General features: G+C 40.9%; 2 protein-coding genes across 2 annotated transcripts; one reads left to right on the forward strand and one right to left on the reverse strand.

Moving 5' to 3' along the window:
- Positions 1 to 2,987: 2,987 nt before the first annotated feature.
- usp44 (ubiquitin specific peptidase 44) lies at positions 2,988 to 13,792 on the forward strand. Its single transcript, XM_061030327.1, has 6 exons — positions 2,988 to 3,062; positions 5,597 to 7,328; positions 9,392 to 9,590; positions 10,803 to 10,911; positions 11,361 to 11,614; positions 12,123 to 13,792. Exons 2-6 carry the CDS (start codon positions 5,763 to 5,765, stop codon positions 12,245 to 12,247), a joined length of 2,253 nt encoding a protein of 750 aa, XP_060886310.1. The 5' UTR covers positions 2,988 to 3,062; positions 5,597 to 5,762; the 3' UTR covers positions 12,248 to 13,792.
- An 895-nt stretch (positions 13,793 to 14,687) lies between these two features.
- Positions 14,688 to 20,527, reverse strand: metap2a (methionyl aminopeptidase 2a). The gene is made up of 11 exons (XM_061030328.1): positions 20,338 to 20,527; positions 19,079 to 19,174; positions 18,925 to 18,987; positions 18,642 to 18,744; positions 17,665 to 17,826; positions 17,088 to 17,269; positions 16,117 to 16,211; positions 15,930 to 16,026; positions 15,342 to 15,445; positions 15,137 to 15,252; positions 14,688 to 15,045 (listed from the first exon to the last, which is right to left on the reverse strand). The coding sequence occupies exons 1-11, from the start codon at positions 20,495 to 20,497 to the stop codon at positions 14,793 to 14,795; spliced, it is 1,431 nt and encodes a 476-aa protein (XP_060886311.1). The 5' UTR covers positions 20,498 to 20,527; the 3' UTR covers positions 14,688 to 14,792.
- Between the last annotated feature and the right edge of the window lie 1,313 nt (positions 20,528 to 21,840).

Consider the following 21,840-nt stretch of genomic DNA (forward strand, 5'->3'; position numbering starts at 1 on the left):
ATTTTAATTCTATTTATGTCAGTTTCAACTCCACAAATGTAATTATTTTAGCATGAAGATAACTTGATCTGCTTACTGTTTCGTGTGGGGTCGGTATTGTACCCTGAGGTAATACCTAGTTAAAGTTAGAGTCATAAACCAAAACAACAAGCTGAAAGAGTTGTGATAAATCTCTGAGATATATGATTTGAATTACACCACAAAATACCCTCTAAGTGAGTCAACACAAGGTCCTCAGATGAACAGTAACAGAAAAATATGTGTTTATAAGAGAGAGAGAGAGAGTACAGATGAAAAGAGGACAGGGAGGGAGAGGGGGGAGGGAGGGAGGGAGAGTTAGCATGTGTGGACATGAAGGAGGTGAAGGCCCGGGGACATAGAGGCAGAAAAACATTAGAGGTGATTCGCAGGCATCGCATGGCACATCAACACATACCTCTTTCTCTAAGTCACTCAAAAACGCTCCTTAATCTCTCTCAAACACACACACACACACACCTCAGGTCCACTGACAGACACACACGTATAAAAACACACATACACCCATTACCAAACACACCCACACACTCTTTTAAGGAGAGATTTAAAAGAAGGCTCAGGAGATGAAAAGTCCTGCTTCAGAGACAATTATCAGAATGAAAATCAACACCTTTATTTACCTAAAATGGAAAACGCTTACCTGATATAAAATACCATATTATTTATACGGGGATTCATAACAGTAGCACTACTATTCTCTGTTAGTTGATCTTTTTCTCGGACAGTAGACAGTACAGTTGTTGTCGTCTTCAACTGATAGGATCTCCTCACTGAGTGCCACCAGCCCCCATTAACCAGCATGCAGTGCTACACCTGCAGGACACAGCACTTTAACATACCTGCTGAAGGTAAACCACAGGGCCAGAGGGCAGAGGAAAACATACACACCATGAAAGAAAGGCTTTTCAGTTAGTTCAATCATTTATCCAAGTAAAACAAGAAAACATGCATAATATTGACTTTAGCACGAATGGACGTACAAAACTTAAATTGACACACAGGTGTGAATCTTTATGTGTAAAGGACATTAGACATTGATGCTGACATGTGCAAACTTACATTTTAAGGATTTTTACACATTCAATTAATTTTTCTTCCACTTAATTGAAGTACTTTTTGTACCTATTTTTGCAATAATGGGTAAAATATATATTTTATTATTATTTCAAATTTGTATTCGTTTTTTGAAAGGCATTTTATAAAATCTTATATTTCAACATACAAGAGGCTTATCTGCATAATGAGTGGGTTATTTAAGCGTGTCTTGCTAAAGGAACATCTGTACTTTAAATAAACTTGTCGTGCATCAGTCCCAGTTGTACATGCTTCTTTTCTTACAGTGTTTTTGCTGCTGCATGATGATGACTGATTATAACTCAGCTCAACATGGAATTGGTATGATGACAAAAAAATGTTAACCTTTTTTTAAACAATAAAACAGCCAAACTAATTATTTGAATGTGTGAACCTTTAACTTATAGTATCACTGATTGCACATCTCCCTATGTCAATACTGTCCATTTACAACTCTGTTTTTGCACATTTACATTTAATCTTTCATATTTAAGACTAGTAATGTTAAATTAAATCCTGGTTGTATATATTCTCATTCTTAGTTTTGATATTTTTAGTGCTTATTTACTTTGTATTTAATATTATATTATGTTTAGATTTGCTAATATTGTGTTTTTTACTCATATTGTGTGTTTGGATAACCTGCTGCTGTAAAGCCACAATTTCCCAGTTTGGGATCAATAAAGTTATTCTATTATATTCTATTCTAACCTACTTGGCAGTAAACCTGACTCTGATAATAAAATGATGCAACACTTCCCTCTAGCGGTGTAAACATGTATTACCCATATTTTAATTGTCAGTGACCAGCAGTGATGTTTTTTTGTCAAGTCCTTGTTTGGCTTGTTGATTGTTTATATGAAAACTTACATATTGACACATGGCACAATAAACACAAGTATGTACACCAAAAGTAACACAATTCAAAAACTGACAGGAAAACTAAACACACATTATGAAAACACTCCTAAACCCAAAATCTGACAGTCTTATTAGCATGAGATACAAACACTTATTTGAATATAACAAATATTAAAAAAAAATAGTTTTAAAAGAAAGTAAGTCATATTTTCACTATTACAATCATCATCATGGTGACACTAAGAGACTGGACAAACTCATTAAGAAGGCCTGCTCTGTGATAGGCTGCAAGCTGGACTCTTCCGTAGTGGTGACAGAGAGGAGAACAAACTGTTATCCATTATGGATAATCCTGATCACCCTCTGCACACCCTACTGGACAAACAGCGGAGCAGCTTCTCCAACAGACTGATACAACGCCGCTGTCACAAGGACAGATACAAGAAATCTTTCTTACCGAAGGCCATAACTCTGTACAACAGCTCACCTCATGAGAGCAGAGAACTGTCATCATGATAATATCTGTCTCTCCATACTGTCATCTGTTCTGCACATGTTACATTTACAAATTATCCCTGCACTCATGTTCACTTCATTTGTCTGTCTACTCGCCGTTATATAGTATAGTTTCTGCTTATAATATGACTACACTCTGCACCTTAACGTCAATACTAATAATAATGTCAATACTGTCCATTTACGACTCTGTTTTTTGCACATTTACATTTAATCTTTCATATTTAAGACTAGTAATGTTTAGTTAAATCCTGGTTGTATATATTCACATTCTTAGTTTTGATATTTTTAGTGCTTATTTACTTTGTAGTTAATATTATATTATGTTTATTTTCTAACATTGTGTTTTTTACTCATATTGTGTGTTTGATAACCTGCTGCTGTAACGCCACAATTTCCCAGTTTAGGATCAATAATAATAATTCTATTCTATTCATCATCATCACCAACAACAACAACAACAATGACGTCACGGATCGGGGACGCGCTCGAGTCCACACCACGCGACAGGGACTGACAAGATGGCGATCATTTTAGAAACAGAGGAGTTACTGCCGTGAAGGAGAGGCTCGGTATGCTGCTTTCTTTACCCATACAGTCATTATTTAATAATGTGAAACAGCGGAGTAGATGCTACACGTGTTGACGTTAAAACACGTGTGACATGTCGGCGTTTTAACGCGAGAGCACGAAACTTGTTGTGATTATCAAAGATAGCCTGCTAGGTAGCTATGTAGCATGCTAGGCTAACGTTAGCAGGAGAGCTAGTCCTCACTAAACTGTTGAGTAAACACAAAATATAATCTGCAGAGCTGATAGGAGGGCGCGTATTTGTCTGGACTCTCTTGTGTGTTTAATTCTATTTTTGCATAATTACTTTGCAAGGGTTTCCTTTTGGTATTAATTGTATTTTCGTTTAATTCAGTGTTTTAATCTCCTCTTGGTTGCACCGCTTTGCACGCTAACTAGTCCGCTAACCTTTCCCCCGGAGAGGTAATTAAAGTTGTCCTCATTGTGCTGCTGTTATTCGGTGAGTTTTGTTTCAGGGCCAAACAAGCTGGTGGTATTTTATCCTGACTGATTAAAGCTGTGTATTAGCATCAGGTTGTGTTTGTGTGCAGACTCTCTGCAGCATGCTGCAACAAGGACAAACCAGGCAAAGCGCGCTAACTCACTCAGACACTTCAGACACTTCAGAGACTTTTAGAAACTTCTCAAAGAGTCATGTCACTATTTATCCTGCTAGACGCCACACTTTCCCCACACTAAAACATTAGTTTAGTTGCGAAATAGATGTAGTAAAGTAGTGTTTACTGTCAGGTACAATGTGTTTATTAATCCGTTGCAGATTTATGAAAGTGTGTTTAAGTTTGTGGGAAATTCAAGATTCAAGATTTGTGTTTGTCACATGAAATGTAAAAGATTGTTCTGCAAGGCCATGCAATAACACTCAATTACTAATACACATATATACAGTATGTAAAATTTAAAAAATAAATATTTGAAAATATAGAGTAATGTAAACAGTGTAAAGTGTGCAGATTGTAATGTGTGGTGTGTAAATATATATAAAACAAATATGCATGGCTGTAAATTGCTGTTAAAGTAAATTTGTTGCAATTAATCAACCCTGCATCCTGACATTTTGTCATGGACTCAAATAATAATAATCATCTTGCATTATAACAAATAATCAAACGCTGTGCTTTGAGCATTTTTTGCTTTTATAAGTGTTTTAAAAAAGAATGTGATTATAGCTAGGGCTGGGAAATATATCGAGTTTTTAAGATATATCGATATATTTTCAAACATGATATAGGGTAAGACAATATCGTTAATATGGATATAGTTTATGTTGCATTAAAATAACGTTACAGAGGTGCCAGGTCACTTTTTTCTCATCTCACTGATGATGACTGACTGTCTGTCCCTCTTAACCCTGCTCCTCCTCTCTCTCTCTTTTATTGTATTTTTATTTTATAATATTACTTTTTAAATTCACAAACAGGTAGTTTATTTTTCCATGTGTTTTCACCGTTAATAAAATACATATCGATATATATCGAGTATCGCCATTCAGCTAAACAATATCGAGATATGAGTTTTGGTCCATATCTCCCAGCCCTAATTATAGCAAGACAGTATGTTGAAACATGATGTTTTCTTGCAATCCAGCTTTTGTTTTGTTCCATTATTTTTCCTCTCTGTTACCCAACTCCGGTAGTCAATGTTTCTTCACTTGGTTGGTTTCCCCTCTCTCTTTCTTTTTCCCCAGGCAAAGGTAGTCCTGTAACCAGACAAAAGGTTGCACCTCTTTGAAAGCTCATTCCCCTTTTGTTGGATAATCTTACTTCTTTTAACTCGATGGGGGTGTTGAAAGTGCTCTGCCCACTCGAGGATCCCCAACTTTCTGAGTTGAGCCCCCATAGGGGTGGTGAAAAGATGCCAGAGTAGGCCAAGTGGAGACTGGTTGTTGGGTTCTTGTGTCTTGAAACTGACGTCAGATATTTTCTTCAATCACTTTTTTGCAGTGTGATGCTTCAAAAAACTAAGACCGGCAGTTTCCCTATCCTCTTATCCATCACCTAACAAGTTTTGATAGAGGTCACCTCTGCTGTTACATTTGCTCCGTCTGAGTTTTTATTTCTTATTCACATCCTCTGGAAAAGCTCCAAGGTTTGTCATGTTGATCCTTCCTTTTACATCCTGGTTCAACAGTCCATGATAAGTTACACACCTTTCTGTCTTTCTGTGGATGTGCCTGGCAGCACTCACTGCAGTCATGTTTATCAACCAGACATTTGACTGTCGGCCCGGGTGTGTATGTTAAATCCTGCGCAGCATCTGGCTGTTTGCCACAGTTTTATGTGTGTGTACCCATGGCCTCATAAAACTCAGTCATTGCAGGTTAGATGAAGTGCCTTTGAGACAATAATTACTTTGTGTTGCAATGTATTTATCCAATTTATTTTGCGCAATTTTTTCTGGCCTGTAAATGGATAACAAGATAATCAAATAAATGTTTAATCACCTAGCTCTCTAAGATCTTAAATCCAGGATTTGAAATTCATTTTGACTCACTACATATGTTCTCTCTCCCCTTCAGACACTGCCATGCCTTGGGAGGGTCCCATTTCTCTGCTCACCATGGTAACCATGGTGATATGAAGCCGGTGTGAAGCTTTGACACACACACTACTCAGACTTACACATAGACGGTCAGCTACTGACTGACACAGCCAGCCAGCCAGCTCGGTTGGCCGGCGTGTGTAATGGACAGGTGTAAGCATGTGGGGCGGCTGCGGCTTGCCCCCGACCACTCCATCCTCAACCCCCAGAAGTGGCACTGTGTGGACTGCAACACCTCCGAGTCCATCTGGGCCTGCCTGGGCTGTGCTCATGTGGCGTGCGGGCGCTACATTGAGGAACATGCTCTGCAGCATTTCCAGCAGCAGCGCCACCCGTTGGCTATGGAGGTTAATGAACTTTACGTATTTTGCTATTTGTGCGATGACTATGTCTTGAATGATAACGCCACAGGAGACCTGAAGCTACTTCGCAGTACGCTCAGCGCCATCCAGAGCCAGCGCTACGAGGTCACCACCCGCAGTGGGCGTACCCTCCGCTCTACAAGTGCTGCTCCTGACGCCGTCATCCCGTGCGGCGCCAGCGAGCTGCAGCTTAGAGACGAGGACAGGATGTTTACTGCACTTTGGCATCGTCGCAGGGCGCTGATGGGACGCATTTTTCGCTTCTGGTTTGCGCTTACCGAATGTGGAAAGAAGAGGGAGGAAGAGGAGAGAAAGAGGGAAGAGGAGGAGGAGCAGAAAAGGGAGGCGAGGGAGAGGAGGCGGGCTCAAAAGAGGCAGCTACAGGAGGACCTGGAGAACGCTCCGCTCAGGAAGAGTCGCCGTTTGCGCCGGAGGAGCCAGAAAGTTGCAGAGGCTGCGGTCACGCCGCCGTTAAGGAGGACGCCATCTAGGAGGGCACGCAAGAAGACAAAAACCCCCGAGCCTCCGTCTGTTACCCGCAGGCTGAGGACTCGAAGCCCCGCTACACCCAAGAAAGCTGTGCGGACTAAAACGGTCCAACCTACTCCCAGAACACGAAGCCGTTCTTCTGCCACCAAATCTAAGCCCAAAACTCCCACAGTGACCCCCCGTGCTGCCCAGACTCCTGTTCGCCGCAAGCAGAGTACCAAACAGGGGGGTTCCCCCTTCAAACGGCGCCCCACTGTCACGCCTGGAGTGACGGGCCTCAGAAATTTAGGCAACACCTGTTATATGAACTCTATCCTGCAGGTTCTGAGCCACCTGCACGTTTTCAGGGAGTGCTTCCTGCGCCTGGATCTGACCCAGGCGCTGGAGCTGCTGGCCTCTGCTGTCCACGGCCAGCTGACGGGGAAGGTCACATCCCATTCCCCCCTGACCCAAAGGAAGGGACCCCAGGCTAGCTCGGGCTCGGGAGCCGGGCTGAGCGGCGGGGCCTCGAGGTCCCGCAGCATGGAGCTGATTCAACCCAAAGAGCCCAGCTCGAAGCACATCTCCCTCTGCCACGAGCTGCACACCTTGTTCCAGGTCATGTGGTCGGGCAAGTGGGCGCTGGTCTCGCCTTTCGCCATGCTGCACTCGGTGTGGCAGCTGATCCCGGCGTTCAGGGGCTACGCTCAGCAGGACGCTCAGGAGTTCCTGTGTGAGCTGCTGGACAAAGTGCAGCACGAGCTGGAGAGCACAGGCCAACACACGACCAGCGCAGGAGTCCCACAGATCCAGAAACGACTCATCAAACAGGTGCTCAGTGTGGTCAACACCATCTTCCATGGCCAGCTGCTTAGCCAGGTATGACACACACACACACACACACACACACACACACACAGAGAACTGCTGTAACCTGTATTTAATTTTTGACTCACTCAGCAAATTCATCTGTTTTACTTACTGCACACATCTCTTCTACCCACACACTCTGTCTGCATTGATGATTCAGCAGCCATGATTCATCATCACTAATTCATATTTCAGATTTAATTGGCCATGTGTCAAATATTCATGAACTACTTAAAATGCTAAAGTGGAGGTTAAGCTTCCAGATGTGACATGAGCCTAAAAGTTTGACTTAATTTTAATAACTTTTGATTTCACATCACACTTAACATCTCTTTGGATGTGGATGTTGTGGAGCGAGAGCTCTTAAACACTCACACACAGAGGCGTGTGTCTTGTGAATGGAGGATCTGTTTAATGCACTTGGAGCAGTTGAGAAATGTATTATGTTAGGATAAGCCCCTTGAGGTGTATCACCTCGTTTTCAAGGGGGTCCCAAACATATATTTACAAAGACACAGGTACAACACAGCAGTACAAAACCAAAACATAACACACTACAGACCAAACAAACAAAGTAATACATAGAGCAAAAAAACAACAGCAACAACAACAAAACACACAAAAAACTAAACAGAGAACAGATACAATAATAAGCTACAACAATTACAACTCTAGATTAGACACCTTAGAGGAGAGCGATTCAGTCTATACATAAAGAGAAATAAATAAACAGTGTTGACGCTACTGAAAACATACACAATCAGTTTGAAGATGAGAAAACAAAACATGTTTAAATAAGTGGAACGGAGATTTAACTTATTCCAATCAGAAGGAGCACAAAACATAAAAGCTTTTTTACCAACTTCCTTTGAAACAAAGGGAACAGTTCTTTTATACCATCATCATCTTGTTGCTGCCCCGAACTGTGTGTCTGTTACGTTTCAATCTTTCAAACTACAACATGGACTGCTGTTCTGTAAAAACATGACATTTAAAGAAAGTCATCCTGAGCTGAGTTTGAGAGTAAGGCTATTTGATTAAATGTTCTTACTGGGGGGGTTGCAATTAAATTAACATCGATAATGAAGATCAACTCTGGACGGTTTTTACTCCATGAATAGATCTTACAGCGGAAATAAAGAAAGTAGTAAATAAGACTAGAGGCCTTTGTCTTTTCTATTTATTGACATTTTATAGGATAGGATAATACTTTATTGATCCCCAGAGGGGAAATTCGGGCGTTGCAGCAGCACAGACAAGTCAGGTCAAAATACAAAATACACATTAAACAGAATAGATAAGATAAATAAAAATAGGGGGTATATACAAGTAAGTTTATGCACTAAAAGAAAAATCACAAATAGAGCTTTGAGTAGCGGCTTTAAATCCAATTGCACCTTGAGTGGAAAGAAATCCCTGAAATCACAGCTAAAGAACATTTTACACTTTAACAAATCAAGTTATTCCTCCCCATTATGTACTGAGAACAATATTTTTTTGTATTTTAGGTGTAAGCATATTTTTTACTAGTGTTATTTTCTCTGTGATAGATAGATGATGGATAGAGTTCGGCTCCTTCTTATTTTAAAAATGATGTGTATCGTGTGCTTGTGTGACCCGATTTAAAGCTTGCAGTCCTATAAGTAGGTGATGTATATAGATGCATCTGTACCACCATTTAAACGTATATAACTCTAAGCTAAGCATCAGGTCGAGCAGCTGACATGAGAGCGACACGGGGGGTGTGAGAGAGATTAGAGGCTACTTGTAGAGGCTGAGCACACACTGAGACACCTGCTCTTTCTGAACAGAGAGGCCTGTGTGTCTGTGAAGGGGACTTCTAGCTTTTAACCAAAGCAGTGACTCAGATTGTATATATGCACTCTGACGAAGGAAGTTATCATTATACATAAACTGTCACATTAAGTTAGAAATTTATATGAAATTGAAGTAGATCACTTGTAAGTATTTCCATGTTTGAAGTTTCGAGACATGAAACAGCACACATCATCATCATGGCCAGAACAGATTTTTATATTCTTGTGTTTAGTGAACCACTTCCTCCGTTGCAGGTGACGTGTCTGGCCTGCGACCATCGCTCCAACACGGTGGAGCCGTTCTGGGATCTGTCTCTGGAGTTCCCGGAGCGCTATCACAGCAATAGCAGGGAGTCGGCCGCCCAGGCGTCGTGCCACCTGACTGAAATGCTCGCCAAGTTCACAGAGACTGAAGCGCTGGAGGGAAACATCTACGCCTGTGACCAGTGTAACTGTGAGTTCAGTGTCTACACACACACACACACACACACACACACACACACACACACACGCACACACACTTGTTAATTCAGAGACTTGACACCGAGGCTGTGGTATGTCTCCCTTTCTTATTATTTAGCCGGCTCAAACATGCACAGGACCTTTTTCTTGGAGGGGGGAATTGATAAAGATCTTCTTAATAAAGTTGTTTTCTCAATATGTTTGATGTTTGAGTTCAAGTGTTTGTATTGATTTGTCTAAGAGGTTTTTCTCAGCTGCATAGTTTTACAGTCGAAGGCAAAGATCAATAAGAGCGCTGCAGGACAAACCGTGGGGAGTGTGGTTTCTCAGAGGACTAAACACTTAGTGCAGATCAAATGTAATGATCTCGAGGTAAAAGTCTTATCTATAAAAGTCCCCTCTTTGTTATTTCTGGAAAGGAATTTAATTATTTATGAGTAGAGACAGGAGAGATTAGAAAAGAAGGAAGAAAGAGGGATGATGTGCAACAAGTTAAATTTGGTCGTAGAGTGGGAACTCTGAACGCTAAAAGAAGGAATTTCCAGCCATTTTAACATTTCATGCCGCTTTGAGACAAAATAAAAGGTTTTTCTAAATACAAAGAACACTGATGAACACTTATCTCCTCTCTCTTTTTTGATTAGCACTGAGAATTGTGCACAACATCAAAGTAACTGCTTCTTGTTTTTAGCCAAAGGTTAAACGTTGCCAGCGGTAATTTATATCTCCTGTCACTGTGATAAGTCTGCTGTGAGAAACTTGATAAGAGGCTAACCTTAAACTAATGGGTTGCCTGATTTAAAAGGCTCTCTGCAAGATGTTACCTGTCTGAGCTGTCAGCGCTCAAAGATTGTTTACGAGGACAGAGCCTCCACTCCTAAACGCATCTTAAAAATAGAGTTTGTAGTTATGTTTTCTGTAGTCCCGGGGTGAAACTGTTTCTCTGCAGCAGAGAGAAGACTCACTGGCTGTGCCAAACTCATTTCATGATTCACCTTCTCCCAGTTAAACTTTACATTTTATTTACAATTTAGGCTTATAAACCTAAATACATTGGAACTGGAACCTTTAATTTTGGGACTTAAAAAAGAAGGTGTGGTTCAGTGGTTATTTGTGGATTTCAGATTTAGATTTAATCAACATTTAGGGAACTAGAAGTTGAATAAAATTGATATCTTGAATTGTTTTTCTCTTTTATTTATAGCCGCTCGAAGGCGGAGCTCCTCCAAACCAGTCATCCTGACCGAAGCACAAAAACAGCTGATGGTCCACAAACTGCCTCAGGTCCTGCGACTTCACCTCAAACGCTTCAGGTAGGAAAACTATCTCTGGAGCCAATTCTATTTAAGTTCATTCACCCTTGCGAGGCTAGTTCACCCCGGCAGCCTCGGATTAACAGAAAGAGAAGAAAAAGTGAAGAGGTCATTTTTAAAGGACAGTGAATGCTGGATGAGAAAGTTGTGCCTTGTTTGTTTATGCTGAAACCAAAACATAAACGGCATGATTAATACTTGATGTGTTTGTTTTATTTGAGATATCTCTGCCTCTAAATCGACTCCCTTGCACTCCCTGCGAGCTACAGGAAGGCCAACAGCCGGGTTGCTCTTAAAATAAGTGCCAAGTGTTCAGTTCAATCAACTGACAGATGGCATGTCATGAATGTTTCCAGTCGTAGAAATGCAGTCTAATGTTGTCAAATGATGTGATACTGACTAGTATCTAACTTGCCGACTGGTTTCCCGTCTCCTCATTGGTCCCTCAGGTGGTCTGGGCGGAACCACCGGGAGAAGATCGGAGTCCACGTCAGCTTCGATCAGCTGCTCAACATGGAGCCGTACTGCTGCAGAGACCCCTCACCCAAAGTCCCGCCCACCTGCTCCAGTCCCGGCAGCCCCAGCTCCGCGGGCTCACCGCGTCCCAAGCACTTCCTCTACGACCTCTCCGCTGTGGTGATGCATCATGGGAAGGGCTTCGGTTCTGGCCACTACACTTCCTACTGCTACAACACAGAAGGACGTGAGTAAAGAAAGCTTTTACTCCTACTGATTTTATTGTTTCGGTTATCGTTAACAGCTGGCTGCGGAGATAAATCCATAACCAATAGCTGCTTTGAAGCCGTCTCTAATGGTGTGTTCAAGGACATTCCTGCATGAAACACCTTTTTGTTTTTGTATATGCTGTTTTAGTTGATTTTTTTGGGACTTTCTCTCTGATTGTTTTAGTTCTGCTTTTAAATTTTCGATTTGCATGTGTCCTTTTTCCGCTGCCATGATGCTTTTGATGTCACGTGTGAAGCAAATTCACCTGACTTGACTTGACTTAGGAGCTTTTTGGCAGCTGACTCTGACACCAAAGTGGAACTGGTGCAATCTAATAGTCCAGGTCCATAAACAAAGGGGGACCTGACTATTCAAATTCTCGTTTTTTTTTCCAGTATCAAATTGACTTCTGGAGCTGGATTTGCCCGATCATTAAGACTGATTTGTTTCTCACATGAACACTTTTTCTTTGTTTTCTCCTGCAGGCTTTTGGGTTCACTGTAATGACTCTAAACTGAATGTGTGTTCAGTAGACGAGGTATGCCGCGCTCAGGCCTACATCCTCTTCTACACGCAGCGAGTAACTCAGGACAAAGACCGGCCGCTATAGGACCACAATCCCCCTCTTCCTCCTCCTCCTCCTCCTTCTCGAGACGATATCAGCACAGCCCCACCTATCGCTCTTTCTCTCCCCCCTCCCCTCCTTTCCTTTGGGCATTTTTTATATCCGAGGAGGACGGGTGTGTGTGTGTTTTGTTTTTTTTAGTCTATTTTTCTAAATAAGGAAAACAAGAGAGGAAGGACTCCTTTTTAAAAACCTGGTTCTGCTTTGTGAACTTCTTGTATATGCTGTTTATATGTAGGTATTTTTTAAAAGATGGTGATGTTTGTGATTTGTGTACAGTTGTATTTTATATTAAAAAAAAAAAAAGAGAGAGAGAGTATCAGCCAAGTGTCTCAGTAGCAGCCAACAGACTGTGACGACACGACTTTAAGTGTCCTCTTCAGGTCGTACAGGTGCATCCACGTGTGCCTACCGGCATACAGTGGATTGTTGATTGTAAATGCTGTTTGTTTGAATCAGTCACTTTAGATAGCTGTCATAGAACTGGATGTAGGGTGGTTAAATGTCATTCACTCACTAGTTTTGGCCTCCCTGTTTTCTACACAAGTCAAGTTTTGATAGATATAAACAACAGTTTCCTGCCAGAAATGCACTAACTCCTACAAAATAGGTCGTCAGCGTAGCATTTTTACTCAGTTTCGGTTCATATTTGTGTAACTACGAGGGCATGAAATCTATGTTTCCCTCTGAAGGTCTCCTGTCAGGCAGACCTCAAGCCAAAGCCTCGGGGGGGAAGAGTATGAAAAACTTCTCAGTGTTTCTTAAACGTTTGCTGGGTTTATATTTTCTTTCCTCTTCAACTCGGCGGGGAAAGTTTCCAATGGGATTTTTTTTTTTTTTTTAGCTAAATGCTGCCACCTCTCTGCACCAGAATGTAATTTTCTTCAGTGTGAACCATCCCAAACCGGACACATACTAGTGTACTAGAAAAAGTGCCCTTTTGTTGACAAAGTATATATATTTTTATAGTCGATATTGATTCAGCGTAGTGGTATCTGCACAGCCGCAGTCCCACCCACACCAGCATTTAGATTATGAATGTATTTTTATACATACTGTCTCAGAGGCTGTAGGAAAAAAAAGAGGCCATTGACTGTTTTTAAAGGTTTTCTTCAACCCTGATTGTTTGAACCACCAGCAGATATGACAGATTTTACTGTTCTCCCACCATTCAGTAGGTGTGTGTACATACTGTATTTACATCCTGTTCAGTACAATATCCAGTGTATACAGATTGTGATATTTATCTCCATACTGGAGAATTTGTAAAAAAGAAAATTTTATTTTCCGCCTCAACCATGATTCCTCCACAAGAGGTTAATTTAAAGCACACTTCATACTGTTTTTTTTTTTCTCCATTGTCCATTTTGTGACACATTGTTGGCATTTTGGTAACTACTCCATGGATGTGTGTTTTTGTGTGTGTGTGTAAATTTATGAAAGTTATACTATGCAAATTGTTACCTCAATTTTTTTCTAGAGAAAATTACCTCAATAAACGAGAATATTTTTTCATTTTTCTACAAAAGATGCAAGTGTCTTGTCTTTTATTTTTATGAAGGGTGCTAGTAAAAGAAAAGCAGATGAATGTGAAGTAATCTCAATATGCAGATGAGACATTACACCGTTAATTATTGAGACACCAGAAGATGACACCTTCTAATGAGCAAAACCATTTTAATCTTTTTTTCTTACAAAAACATTTTCAGGGGTTTTTCAAAATGAAGCTTTTTTTTTTTTCCAATCGGGAACATACAGTGGCAGCAACCCATTTCGAAGATATTTTACAAATATCACAGAAACGATGACTAGAGGGCCAAAGTGCCGCGTTCCCTCCTGTAGCAACAGAAGCCAAACATACAGCTGCAGATGCACGGCGCCTGTATGTAGTCGGCTCGTATTCCAAGACATCCCAAAAGCTTTAGATTTTTAGGAATCGTCCTTTGCAGAGATTTTTTTTGGCCATGCATCGGCATAACCACTTCTTCAACTCGTCAGTAGCAGTTGTGCTTAACTTAACTCGAGCACTAAAGCACTGGAGGCTCAGAGTGGAGCCATAGAAACTTTGAAAATTAAGGGGGAGGGTAATAAAGGGGTTTCCCACGCTCACCATTGTATGAATACTGGGGGGTGCATTAGATTGAGCAGCAGTTTAATTAACTCTTTAACTGTCAGACAGTTAACTTGATGTTTTTGGAAAATGAGGTCCGCAGGATGTTGAAGGAAACTATAATCTTTCCTCCCACAGAAAGAGGTCGAGGCTTTTTTTTTTTTTTTTTTTTTTTTTTAAAGGTGATGACAGAAAACTCAAGAAAGCCAGTCCTTCTTCCGTGCAAGCTGAGAGTGGTGCATTGTGGGTAGAATACAGTAGCATTTGGCATCCCTCAAGAACTGCTCTCAGACAACGACATCCTGTTAAAGGAGCTTATTTTTTTTTGTTTCTCTGAAGAAGAAGGAGTTGCTAACAGGGTCTTGGAGGTGCTGTGTGGAGGTGAAGGGGGGGGGGGGGCGTTGTGGTGCTGTGGGGTTGTCAGTAGTCGTCTCCCCGGCTCACCACCTCCTTGCAGGTGGGCCTGAGCAGGATGGTGTGCTCGAACTGAGCCGTGTAGCAGCCCTTGGTGTCGCAGAGGGGCGGGTAGGGGTCCACGATGCCCAAGTCGCACAGGTTCTTCAGGGCCATCAGGTACTTGCTCTCGCCCAGGCGGTCCAGCCAGCGGCGGCAGAACGCCAACGTGCCGAAGTTCTCGTTGACGACGTTCAGGAGGTGTTTCGCTCTGGGAAGCCTGAAGGTCACGGAGGGACGTTTATAAGTATCCAGCAGCGGTCACAACAGACATACAAGTGCAGACATCATGAAAACAGAGAAGTTCTTACCTGATGGGGACGTGGCCGATGTCAAAGTTCTTCATGTAGTGAGAGCACTCCATGTCATCGTGCACCACACCTTTACCTGTGCTGCCGAACGTCTCGATGGCATACACCTCTCCCTCCTTTCAAAAATAAAGGCGGTGCAAAAATAAAAAATCAGAGCGTGTTCATTATTTCAGACGGATCAGAGTGATGGATGTAATGAACTCACCTCCATCCTCGTTGCTTCTCCCCCTTTAACGATGGGCACAGTCTTTCCTGCGTGTATTCTGTACTGACCGATTGAATGACCGTTCAGGTTTCGGATCGGCTTCACTGGAAGGAGAAAAAAAAAAAAGGTTTTAGAAACAAACAGATAATTTCTTTAAAGTATCGTTCATGTAGATAACACTGGTTAAAACATCCACATTTCATGACATTTTCAGGCTCTGCAGTGTCATAAATGTAACTTCAAATGTAGTTTTTAACGATCTTACTCACTCCCAAAAAACATCAGAGACTCCCCCACACTCACCTCCTTCAAGAAATCCCTCAAAACTCACCTCTTCATCACTGCCTACAACCACTAACCCCCCCCCACATTACTTCTTTGTTGTACTGTCCTCGTCGTTTTATGTTTTTGTCAAAGCGTCTTTGAGTTTTCAGAACAGCGCTTTATAAAACTAATGTATTATTATTATTATTATTATTATTATTATTACTACATTTAGATCAAGCTCTGAAAACACAAAAACTAAATCTGTTGTTTCAATGTCATCATATGTTATAAACACACAAGTAAATATCAATAGAGTTCAACCTTGATATGTTTTGCCGTCGAGCTCGACCTCATAGGACTCCATCACTTCTTGAATCGCTTCTCCGACATCACACAGACGCACATCGATGCCGGCGTTCTGCAACAAAAACAGGAAATCATCAGCTCCGGGGACCAATCAGAAAAAAAACTCTGGGATGTTTTGTGTGTGTGTGTGTGTTAGTCATACTTTGATTCCAGTATTGGTGGCGTCTCTCACAGCCTCCAGCAGCTTGTCGTACTTTGGATTAAATGTGACGGTGAAGGCACAGTCAATGATTCGCCCTGCAAACAGACAAGGAGCAGAAAACAACATTTAGCTGATGTTTTAGTCGCCTCATTTGAGGTTTCTTTTATTTACTTTTTTTTAGAGGTTTTGCATTTTGTATTTTGATTTGCAGATATTCTGTAAAGCATTTTTTTTATATTTATGTATGTTCAACATTTAGGTCACATTCAGTGCTTCCATGAGTAGTTAAAGTAAAAAGATTAAGACTGAAATTGGAATAAGATAAAAAGCTTTTTGATGTGAAGTGAATCTAACATTTTTTTGAGGGTTTTAGATTTTACTCTAAGCTCTTTGAAACACTCACAAGCGTAAGTTTTTCTTTTTTGTGAGCTTTATTCTACTGTTTTTTTCTTCTAAAGCTCTCTCTCTTCAAAAAGAGATTTTGATCTCAATGATTTTAACCCGTCTAAAAGGATTAAATAAAAAATACAGAGAATGTAGTCTACAGTTTGTAACAGCACAAAACACCTTTAGTATAAACTCCTCATGTACTCATGTAAGGAGAACAGTTTAATTATCACCCTCTGTGTTTTTTAGGTCGCTGTTTGTTTCTGTTTTTATCCCCACCCTGACATAAAAGAGGAGAAACCATCCTACTTGATTTAACGTCTGCATTTTAGTTTCATTACAGTTAAAGAAAGCTGTAACTTTATTACAGACTCAAGCTGTTCCACGAGAGCAGAGTCTTAAAGAGTCTGACGATTGATTTCCATTTCCTCCTCTAATCACTGTAACCCACTCGCTCCTGAGAGTAAATCTCCTTCGCGGCCGCTTCTCCATCGACCCCATTATGTGTGCAGAGCTCGCCCCGAATGCATCATTAAAGATCAGCACAAATCAACCGCTGAAGCAGCAGGAAGTGCCCGGCGTACCGTTGATGTGCGTGCCGAAGTCGATCTTGCAGACGTCGTCGTACTGCAGGACGGTGGTGTCTCCGGCGTTGGGAGTGTAGTGGGCAGCGCAGTGGTTGAGGGAGCAGCCGGTGGGGAAGGCCAGGCCGGCGTTCAGCTTGTTCTCCTTGATCAGCTTACGAGAGCAGTCCTCCAACCGCTCGCTGGGGAGGCGGGACAAGAGATCAACAAAATGAGAAGACGAAAGAAGAAATGAAAAACTCTGATTCAAACACTTATTATTTTATTTTTTCATACTTTAATGTGAATCATTGAGTTGTGAGACTATGGTTTACACATTTTAAGGACTTTTAAGAGTGAGTAATTCTGCCGGGGAGTCAGCCCCTGTTTTTAAGATTTTATTTGCTGACACTAGATTATTATTATTTATTTTTTTTACAGCTCTGATGGACGACTGTTTTTGATGAGTCAGCAAATCTCTCCTCCTCACAACAATCTATACAACTCTCTTCATGTTGTAACTGCAACCTCAAACTGTTCCTATCAAGTGAAAAGTGTGACCGATGAAGTGGACGACGGCGACAAAGGAAGCCCTCACCAGATTTCAATCATGGTCATGCCGGGTTTCATGAAGCCGCGGACGTGCTGGCGGACTTGTCTGTGGGCCTCGGCTGCCTGTCTGAAGTCGCTCCACACCTCCTCGTTGGCTTTATCCATCACCCGCCTCTCCTCGATTGTCGTACGCCACACTGCGCTGCGGCTGGAGGCGGAACACAACAACAACAACACAGAGTTCATTTCCTGGACATTAAGGTCGGAATTCAGAAAGTAACATAATACTGATTTCATTTCATATTTGATTTATTTGCTCGTTTCAGTGAATCGTTTCAACACAACAAGAAATCTTTTCTTCTAATACTGAAACGCTGTTCACGAGCAGATAGTGAGCATGTTGAAACTGCAGGAAGGACCTGGTTTTACGACATAACAACACACAGTCCTGACTCATCCACGGGCCTCAATCAGCTGTTCAGGGTCAATGACTTCACCACCAACCTGAGTATAAAAACTCTGACCATCTGCGAGTAACATTCCTTCAAACTGAAAGAAAGTTGTTCCTTCAACGTTTGCAGTTTTTAAATTTTTGACTAAAAAAAAAGAAGAGTTTTAACGCTCAGAAAAACACTGAACTGGTTAAATTTATAACACTTTAAAATTTCAAATTACACAAATGATTGCAGGCAAGACACTTTCAACTGAGAGACTTTAAATATAATTTATAAAAAATATTATCTTCCTGAGTAGTGAGAGGTCATGTGATGCTTAAGAGGAAGACAATAAAAAAACACATCCTAAAACAGCACCAAGAACGGTGTGCAAAAACTTTAACAGCTACAAAACAAAAAGGTAAACAATAAAGCAAATTCCAAATAACACAAAGTGTTTCGGTCTCAAGAGTCGAGGAGCATCAACAGAAGAACAGGAATTAAGAATAATCTCTGAAATTAAGAAAAATATAAACAGGTTTAGATGTGTGTGTGTGTGTGTGTGTGTGTGTGTTTTAACTCGTCTTACCCGTCCTGTACGGTGGGGTATTCACACTCTTGTCCGATGGGAAACACTCCACTTGGGTATAACTCACAGATGGGAACAGACGGGGGATCGGTTTGAGATTTGGCTGAAAGAAAAGAAAAAACTCAATCAGGCCGACTAACAGATGTCGTACAGTGAAGAGCTGAATCAGGACAACACAGTCAACCTTCAGCTGAGGACAGACGCTGCTTTATACGAGATTCTAAAACACTGAACAGCACTGCAGTACGATACAAAGCTTTACTCTGATATGTGCGCAACTTACGTCCTTTCTTCTTCTTTTTCTTCTTCTTCTTCTTCCCTGCAGAGTTCTCTCCATCGTCTCCGTCTGTGCGGGGTAAAGAAAACGTTGTCACACAAGCTACATGTGACGTCAACACGTGCAGCATCAAGACGACGTGTGTTATGATCCCCATCACCTTCCTCTCCATCCTCCTCTTTCTCCTTCTCTTCTATCGCCTGTTTCTCCAGCTGTTTGGCCACTTCGGTCACTCCGTCGGCCTCCGCCTCAGTGCCTGCACGCAAACGGAAAAAAAGATCGTCAAAAAACACACAGAACAGTAAATAACCAAACTGGCAACCGGCAGTCGAGTTCTGCTGAGTCAGCACACGCAGCAGAATGCAGCGGGAGGGGGGGGGGGGGATGTAGGAAGAGTGACAAAGTTTCATCTTATTTTGGCAGCATCCTAAAATTAAAGCATAAAGACGGATCCTCCTGACTGCAGGTGAGCAACTCCATGCAGGTAACTGGCTTCAATATGACACATTAACAGATCAAGCACAGGTGGTAGTTTATTTATAATGGCGATCACTTTGAAAGGTTTGAGTATTTGTGATAAATCCAGGGTGACTTAAGGTGTCCTGATTTTCTACGGGCAAATAAACATCCATCTGCAGCACTTTTCCTGCCTTAATATTCAGAAATATTAACGTTTCAAAACATGTCTGCACACTGTTTGAACTTTAATCGAGTTAATTGAGATGAAAGAGTCATTTGGTTTGTATTAATGTTGTGATTTAATTACAGAGAAATCATCCTTTTGGTCTTTTTTTTTTCTTGCATAATAACTCCACTAGAGGAGGAATTACGAAACAGAAATAAACTTGGCTGAGAGTCAACACAGTGAGCAATCACAACAGTGACTAAAGAGGAGCAGTCAGCTCACCGCGTTGTTGTTGTTTTGATTTAATTAAACATTAAATTATAGATCAGTCAGCTGTGGTTGATGACACTGCTCCTAAACGTGGATCCGAGTAAAGCCCGGCGTGTTTCATAAGGCCTGACAGCTACACCGTCCAAACCGCTCGTAACCCGCATGGCTAATGAGGATCAGCGTCAAGTCAGCGGCATTTAAAGCGCCACACTTCCGGTTCGACTTTCAAAATAAAATGTCACAGTTCGGTTTACTTTCTTGTAGATGAAGCAAAATACTTAACACCTCAGCCATTCTTTCAATGTCGTGTAATTTGTTATTTTCTGATTAAAAAATACATTTTTCAAAAACAATACAAAATTTAAAAACCGTCCCCACAAGTAAATCTCGTACACCTGCTTTTCTGATGGAAACCGGAAACTCTGTGTTCGCGATGGTTAAATGTGGCCAGCTTGACGCATCTCCAATAAGTAACATTAGCTCTGCTAGCCTGGAAGCTAGAAACTAGTCCCGGTCAGCCTCACCTGCCGCTGCGGACTTGTTCTTCTTCTTCTTTTTCTTCTTCTTTTTCGCTGTCTCTGTCTCCACGGGGTCTGCCTCTTCTCTGTCCTCCGCCTCCCCGTTCAGCTCCCGGTCCGGGACTGGTATCTGCTCCGCAACCTGCTCCGCAACCACGTCCGCCATGATCGCAGGCGCTGCTGGAAAAGGAAGCGCGATGGACTGTGGGAGTGCTGTGTGTGGTGCTGCGTTCAGGGACACTCAGTCCTTAAAGAACCCTCATCGACAGTACTCTTTAATTTTCCCTTTTTTTCTATTAAATAAATAAAATAAATAAGGTATGTTATACTATACTTTACAACTCTATACTTATAGTTTATTTTGTAACCAGAGGTCCACATCATCATAAAAAATAAATATACAAGACATCAACAAAGGGATAAAATCACTACAGTTCACAATTGTTCAGTAATAAAAATACTCATCCATCATGGTAATGTGAAAATATTCTAAATGCACCACTATATGCAGGTTATGATGCAAGTGTAATCTTCTTGTCATTTTTTACTTTTGTCTTTGTTTTTTTCATAAAGTTAAATAAGCAATTTATGAAATTACCAGCCTACTACTAGTTTACTTTTTCTTTAAATTTTCTTTTATTTAGCATTTTGTTTTGTACCTGTTGCACTATCTAGAATGTATTACTGTAAACATAATTTATCTTATTTTATCTATTTTACCTTATTTTACCTTATTTTGGTTGTATTGCACCGTGGGACGGAGACAAACGCAATTTCGATTCCACTGTAATGTCTGGCATATTTTGAAATTGACAGTAAAGTTGACTTTGACTAGTTTCATATTTATGGAGCGGAAGGCAATTAAATAAGAAGATTTAGTTTCAGTTAGTGTATCCTTCACCATTCTGTTCTTATGTATTAAGTATTTTATTTTATCTAAAAAATATATATCAATGAGAGGGAAAGTTATATTTAACAATTATGTTCAATTAAAAAATCCTGTAAAACAATTTGCAGCAACCATAACTTCACTTTTCAACACGCGTTGTGAAAAATCGGGAGATTAGCAGGGGCACTGAAGGCAGCACGGAGTAAAACATGCCGAATCAGCTGAAGGGGATCTAAAGCCTAGTGAGGAGAAATAACCTGTAGAGAGGTTTAAGTAACCAATTTGAAATGCACTCATCAAGATATTATAACATACTTTAAATAAGAATGTCTGTGAAAGATTGACTCGGGTAAATACAAATAAAAATAAATACAATAATTTATTAATAATTTAAAGCAGTTCCTGAAAAAAATCACTTTGAAAACATAAAATGATTACTATAATATTGAAATACTGTTTTTTTAAGTTATACAAACATTCTAGTAGTTTATGTTTGAGGTCAAAATCCTGCTGAACTGCAATTATAAAATTGACCACTAGGTGGCAGATAAATTACAGACAACGTCCTAATAAAACAATTACCTGATTAAAGCCAATTGGTGCTTTATATTTACAATGGA

This window comes from Labrus mixtus, chromosome 22 (genome assembly GCF_963584025.1).
Source record: "Labrus mixtus chromosome 22, fLabMix1.1, whole genome shotgun sequence".
Taxonomy (NCBI): domain Eukaryota; kingdom Metazoa; phylum Chordata; class Actinopteri; order Labriformes; family Labridae; genus Labrus; species Labrus mixtus.